This window comes from Nicotiana tomentosiformis, chromosome 2, assembly GCF_000390325.3.
Source record: "Nicotiana tomentosiformis chromosome 2, ASM39032v3, whole genome shotgun sequence".
In the NCBI taxonomy this organism is placed as follows: Eukaryota; Viridiplantae; Streptophyta; class Magnoliopsida; order Solanales; family Solanaceae; genus Nicotiana; species Nicotiana tomentosiformis.
The window spans coordinates 54,318,406-54,325,345 of NC_090813.1; the positions used below are offsets into that span (position 1 = coordinate 54,318,406).

At 39.7% G+C, this 6,940-nt stretch overlaps 1 protein-coding gene across 1 annotated transcript; it reads right to left on the reverse strand.

The window, feature by feature from the left end:
* Positions 1-493: 493 nt before the first annotated feature.
* Positions 494-6,198, reverse strand: LOC138904826 (uncharacterized). The gene is made up of 7 exons (XM_070193328.1): positions 5,704-6,198; positions 5,203-5,511; positions 4,991-5,084; positions 4,653-4,767; positions 4,311-4,552; positions 1,214-1,487; positions 494-896 (listed from the first exon to the last, which is right to left on the reverse strand). The coding sequence occupies exons 1-7, from the start codon at positions 6,196-6,198 to the stop codon at positions 494-496; spliced, it is 1,932 nt and encodes a 643-aa protein (XP_070049429.1).
* Between the last annotated feature and the right edge of the window lie 742 nt (positions 6,199-6,940).

The window sequence follows — 6,940 nt, forward strand, 5'->3', positions numbered from 1 at the left end:
TTAAGCACAGCAAGAGGTAGTTGCCGCATACTCAACTTCTACAATTGAAAGAGCCATAGAGTTTTGTTTCTTTGTCCCCCATGAAATCAAACACGATCCCAGAAAATGTGCCATGCCAGATTTGCTCTCTCTATCCACTAAATAACCAGTATAATCAACATCATCATAACCAATTAAGTAAATTGTCCCCTGAAGGATAGTAGAGAACCAGGTCATGTGTTCCTTTAAGATACCTTAGAATCCTCTTGGCAACTTTAAGATGATATTCCTTTGGACTGGATTGAAATCTAGCACATAATCCCACACGAAACACAATATCAGGTCTACTGGCTGTGAGATACAAGAGTGAACCAATGATGCCTCTGTACATGGTTTTGTTCACAGGAGAACCAGGTTTATCCATGTCCAGATGGGTGGCAGTGGCAATTGGAGTATCAATGGTTTTTGAACTTGCCATCTTAAATCTCTTTAGGAGCTCTTTAATGTACTTCTACTAGCTTACCATCATTCCGTTAGGGGTTTTCTTAACTTGCAATCCTAAGAAAAAATTCAATTCCCCCATCATGCTCATTTCAAACTCGCTTCCCATAAGCTTTGCAAACTCCTCACACAAGGAGTCGTTTGTTGCACCAAAGATGATATCGTCCTCATAAACTTGCATAATGAGCAGGTTCCTTCCCCTTTTCTTCAAAAATAAGGTGTTGCCAATTTTTCCTCTTGTAAAGCCATTTTCAAGAAGGAACTTGGACAACCTTTCATACGATGCGCGATGGGCCTGCTTCAGTCTATATAGTGCCTTGTCGAGTTTGAATACATGTTCAGGATGCTCCTGACACTCAAACCCAGGTGGTTGTTTGGCAAAGACTTCTTTCTTTAAATATCCATTCAGAAATGCCCTTTTGACATAGATTTAGAATAATTTGAATTCCATATGAGATGAAAATGCAATGAGAATTTTGATGGCTTCCATTCGAGCAACTGGAGCAAAAGTTTCATCATAGTCGATCCATTTTTCTTGATTGTAGCCTTGAACTACTAACCAGGCCTTGTTCCTTGTTGTGTACCCAAATTCATCAAGCTTGTTTCTAAACACCCACCTGGTTCCTATGACCGTTCTACTTGAGGACCGAGTGACCAGGTGCCATACGTGGTTCCTCTCAAATTGATGAAGTTCATCTTGCCTAGTAGTAATACAGTCAGCATCTTTCAATGCCTCTTTGTCTTTGATCTGGTTTGAATTCCTGAATCAAGAGGAGTGATCACATTTTGGAGAGGATGTGAACTTTTGTGCTTCCAGTTAGAGACTTGAATCTCATTATGTGAAGATTCAGGTTCCTCAGAATGGGATCCATTGTTGTCATCTATGGATGGGTGAGTACCACTTCTTTGCTCAGCATCAGGAGTTCCTTGTAGGGCATCAACAACTCTATCCTCTGCTTCAGTTGTTGTGATGGAGGAACCAGGTTGTTTTGCATTAGCTGAGGGTTCTGTTGTAGTTTCTTATTTGAATTCCTTGACTTGGATCATCAATTTTGCCTTTCTATTTGCCATATCAATGACTTTTCTAAGAACCTTCGACTGGTCTCCGTCTTGATCAATCTTATCATGTGAATTGTTCTGTTACACCCTATATTTTCGTACGTAAAAGTGCGTCGTGAGCAAACTAATGTAGGACCAAAAATGAAATAATATTTAAAAATATATAAAGTAAATTAATCATGTTAGCTTGGAAGTTACAAATATTGAAGATCATGAACAATAAGTACAAAGAGGGTTGGCAGGTTCAGAAGCTAAAGGAATTAAAGAAAATAATGTTTCGTCAAAAGTCGACAAGTTGGGAATGTTATAACATGTACTTTTAGGGTGAGACTAGGGCTGCTTAACATGATAATGAGGTTATGTTATGAGTTATGTTAGTCGTATGATAGTCGTGTGTTATGTTTTGAAGTCAAGCGAGTGGTGGAACAAAAGTCGATGAAAGTCATCACAAGTTACGTTCATAAGTTTTACTGAAACTTTGGGTCAAATGTAACTGCGATTTTCTCCCAATATACTTAGTGTTATGGGGTGTTCCACCCATCAAATTGAATATCTATGAGTATATTTTCTAATGGATTAAACCACTTGTCAATACGATATTAGAGTATATAGATATGAGGAATTTTGAAAGACTGCGCAGACTGTCACCTACTTGCTTAAATGAGAGTCCAAAAATGGGCCAGTTCGGGTCATCCAAAGAGGAATTTTTAAAGTCCTATGTACTTCATATATTAGACTGATAATAAGGCATAATAACCAAACATAAGCTCTGCAAAAATCCTCCCAACAATTGCCCACAAACCCTAATTGATTTTCTCTCCCTTTCAAGATCTAATTGGAGGTAAAACCTAGAGTTTGAAAAACCAAGTTAGGAGCTGAGTTATCCAACAAATAAGGTAAGTTTACTGCTATCTTTCATCCATTTTTTCTTCTATAAATTCATAGTAAGTCGTTCTATATTTTGTAAGAACTCACGGGACGATGATCGGAAGCCGTGAGTTCGAGTTATTCACTTGTAGCAGACTGTTTTATGGACTGTTTTGTGTTGCTGTTGGGCTGCATGTTTTACTACTGTTTGTGGAGTTTTGGAGGAGGAAGGGTGTGGAGAAACACCACATAAATTCAGGGTGGTGGGCTGGTCGTTTGTCGAAACATTTTCGGGCTGTTTGACACTACTACTGTGGTCATTTTGTGTATGAAGAGATTGGGGTGTGTTGGGCTGTTTTATAGTATTTTGTGGTGTATATAAGGTTGAAAAATAATGTATATATATTGTTATTATTGCATTCTTGTTTTGTTGGTATTATATTGAATTTTGAGGAAGTAAGGATTATAGGGGAGATGCTGCCCGTGTTAATACAAAATAAGCTTGTCGTTCGTTGTGCGATAGTTGTACCTTTCGTAACTTAATCATAGTATTATTATCGTTGTTGTAGATTAAGTTATGAAGAGGCGAGTTCAACTTGGTGATTGGAAAGATTGTGATAAGGTATGTTAAGGCTAAGCCCTTCCTTCATTTTGGCATGATCTCGTAACTACATGTGTTTGATAACGAGGCATAAAGAGAAGTTCATACTCCCAAATTTATTATTATCCTAGTCTCATAAGTTACAGTATTCTCCCTTATCGGGACTTTATAATCAGTTAAGTATTGTTTTGTTCCAGTCAAGAGAGCAGAGGGTCTCTCTCTCTCTCTCTCTCTATATATATATATATATATATATATATATATATATATATCAAGAGAGCAAAGGGCCTATACATATACAGTATTACAGTATTTTCACCACCATCGAGCTATAATCGATGGGCAGGCCCCTATTGGGCAACCTCTGATCAGATGGTAAGTTATATACCGAGCCTACTGTGGCTGAGAGCCTATGAAAGAGCCTAGGATGGCCGAGATACAGAGCCTAGTATGGCCAATCACCTATGAGCGAGCCTACTACGGCCGAGCAGTTACACGTACCGAGCCTTATAGGGACGAACATTTATTTTACTTACTATATTGAAGGAGTTGAGTCAGTATCAACAGGTAAGTATATCTCCAGAATATTTTTGACTCCAGTTACTTTCAGTTATTATATTATCAGTTCAGTTTCAACTTTTAGTTATGTTATTGCCTTACATACTCGGTACATTATTTTGTACTGATGTCCCTTTTCTGGGGACGCTGCATTTCATACGTGCAGGTTTAGATAGACAGACAAGTAGACCTCCTTAGTAGGTGTTTCCCGAGTTTAGCCTGATCGGTAAGCTTCACGTCCTTCGGAGTTATCGGGTCTAGGGTTTTGTGTACATCATCTGTATGTATGTATATATGTTATGGGTAGGTCGGGGCCCTGTTCCGATCACAATACATCCATCAGTAGAGGCTTGTAGACATATCCTGTCAGCTAGTGCAGTATGTTGGGCTTGTAGGCCTGGTATGTATATTTTGTTGGTTTGTCAGTTGTAGTAGTTATGACGGCCTTGTCTGCCCATCTTTATATTGATGTTTAGTCAGCGCTAGTTTCCGTTCAGTTTTATATTTTGCTTCACAAAGTGTCTTGCAATATGGCCCCCAATGTGGCCCCATGCCAAATTATGACATTATATGTTCAGAGTCCCTTAGTCGCAAGTTACTACGCTAGGTTAGGTGAGGCACCGGGTGCCGGTCTCGCCCCCCAGGCGTGACATTTTCCCACATAGGTGGTGTGATTCATCAAAGATTACATGTATGATTTCTTCAATACATTGAGTCCTTTTGTTGTAGATCTTGTATGCTTTACTTTCTGAGGAATATCCAAGAAAGATTTCTCCATCACTTTTGGCGTCAAATATATCCAGCGCTTCCTTACCATTATTGAGAATGAAGCATTTGCATCCAAACTTTCTTATGTGAGTTAGCTTGGGCTTCCCCCCGTTCAGTAATTCATATGGGGTTTTGTTCAGGAGGGACCTGATCATGCACCTGTTCACCAAGTAACAAGCAGTGTTGACTGCTTCTACCCAAAAGCCTTTTGCTATGCCACTGTCAATTAGCATAGTTCTTGCCATATATTCAAGAGTCCTATTTTTCCTCTCCACAACACTATTTTGTTGGGGGTGTTTTGGGAGCTAAAAAATTGTGCCTTATGCCATTTTCAACACAGAATTCGTCGAATTTTGCATTGTCGAACTCTGTGCCATGATCAGACCTTATACTTAAAACATTATAGATTATCTTCACTTGAATCTGCTTCGCAACTGCAACAAAGACTGGAAAGGTTTCATCCTTGGTTCTGAGAACAAGGTCCATGTGAATCTAGAGTAGTCGTCAACTATGGCAAAGATGTACTTCTTTCCTCCTCTACTGGGCACCCTCACATTGATCCATACGAAGGAGATCAAGTGGACTTGAGGTGCTTACTTCATTCTTGGGCTTGAAAGAGGACTTGACTTGATTTCCTCTTAGACGAGCATCACACACCTTGTGACCTTTGAACCTTGACTTGGGCAGCCCACGGACCAAGTCCTTCTTGACCAACTTGTTCAGCAATGAAAAGATTGTATGTCCCAATCTTCTGTGCCACAGATCAGTATCATCATCAACATCACTAAGACATGTAAGATCCCCATGTGCAAGGACTCAAAATCAGCAACATAGATGTTTTTGTATCTTTTTGCCAATAGAACTACTACATCAGTCACGAGATTTGTGACTATGCAGGTCTTTGATAAAAAATCCACTTTGTTTCCTTTGTCACAGATTTGAGAAACAATCACTAGGCTATATTTCAAGCCATTCATATAGTACACATTCTCAATTGAGTGAGTGAGCGTCTTCCCAATTCTTCCTACTTCCAGAATGTATCCCTTTTTGCCATTGCCAAAGGACGCACTCCCTCCTTGCAGGGCTTTGAGTGAAAGAAAATCATCGATGCTTCCAGTCATCTTCTTAAAACAACCACTATCCATATACCATTTTTGGATGCCTCCTTTCATTGCTCCCTGCACAAGAAAATCAAGGATTAGACTTAGGAACCCAAACAAGTTTGGGTCCCTTATAGTGAAGAAAAGGGCGAATTAAACTTTTTTTTGTCTAAGCAGGCAATACACGTTTTTAGTAGAGGAACCAGGTTCCTTAGCAGTAGTTACCTTTTCAACAAAAACCTTATTTTTCTGTTAGGACTGAATTCTAGCCTTACAATTTTCTTTAAAGTGTCCAGTGTTGCCATATTCAGCTGCTTCACTTTCAGCTGCCATCATGGAGGTTCCACCTTGTTCATCATCTTCTCCAGGTTCGATGGAAGAATCTCCCCATGCAGCAAGAGCTTGTTTCACAATATTGTCAGCGACATCTTTACTCTTGAATCTTTTGTCAGGAACCGAATTCCTCTTGATTGTTTTATCTGTGTTGTGCTTGTACTGGTCTTGCTTGAGGAGAGGACATTCCTTGATGAAGTGTCCTAGCTTCCCACATTTATGACACAAGTCATAACCTCTTAGCTTGTTGGAGCTGACCTTTTTTGGAATGCCTCCATTCCTGCGAACCATTTTCTGAAATCGCTTCATCAGGTAGGCCATGTCAGCATCCTCACTACTTGAGTCATTGTTGTCTGTCTTGCGGACCGAGTTCTTATTTTTTTTAGGCTCTCTTCTTTTATAGTCATTCTTCTTCTTCTTCTTCTTCTTCATTTCATAAGTCTTCAGATTACCAATGAGTTCATCAATGGGCAACTTTTGTAGATCCTTTTACTCTGTGATAGCATTTACTTTGCTTGCCCCGGAACCAGGTAATACGTTGAGTATTTTCCTGTCAAGTTTGTTCCTTGGAATGATCTATCCTAGAGAGTGGAGCTCGTTGATGATAGAGGTGAATTGAGTGTGCATGTCTCGAATGGACTCATCATCTTTCATCCTAAAGAGTTCATACTCAGTGGTGAGCATGTCAATCTTTGACTGCTTGACTTGAGTTGTTCCTTCATGTGATGTTTGGGGAGTTTCCCAGATCTCATTGGCAGATTGACAAGCAAAGATTCTGTTGTACTCGTCTGGTCCAATACCACAGACGAGAATATGTTTTGCTGAGAAGTTCTTCTCTATCGCTTTTCAGTCAACATCATTGTACTCCTTCCTCGTCTTTGGAACTGTCACTGCTGGCTCGCCAACAGTTTTCATGGAGACGAAGGGTGTATCGTAGATAACATCCCAGAGTTCTGAATCTTCAGCCATGATAAAATCATGTATCCTCGTCTTCCACCATCCAAAGTACTGTCCATTGAATCTTGGTGGTCTGTAGGTTGATTTACCTTCTTCAAAGTTTGGTGGAGTAGCCATTTGCATTCTTTCTAGGTGTTAGCCTGATAGAAAGAACTTGCTCTAATACCGATTGATGAAAACTTAGGGTCCACCAAACTGTATAGAGAACCTAGTTCTC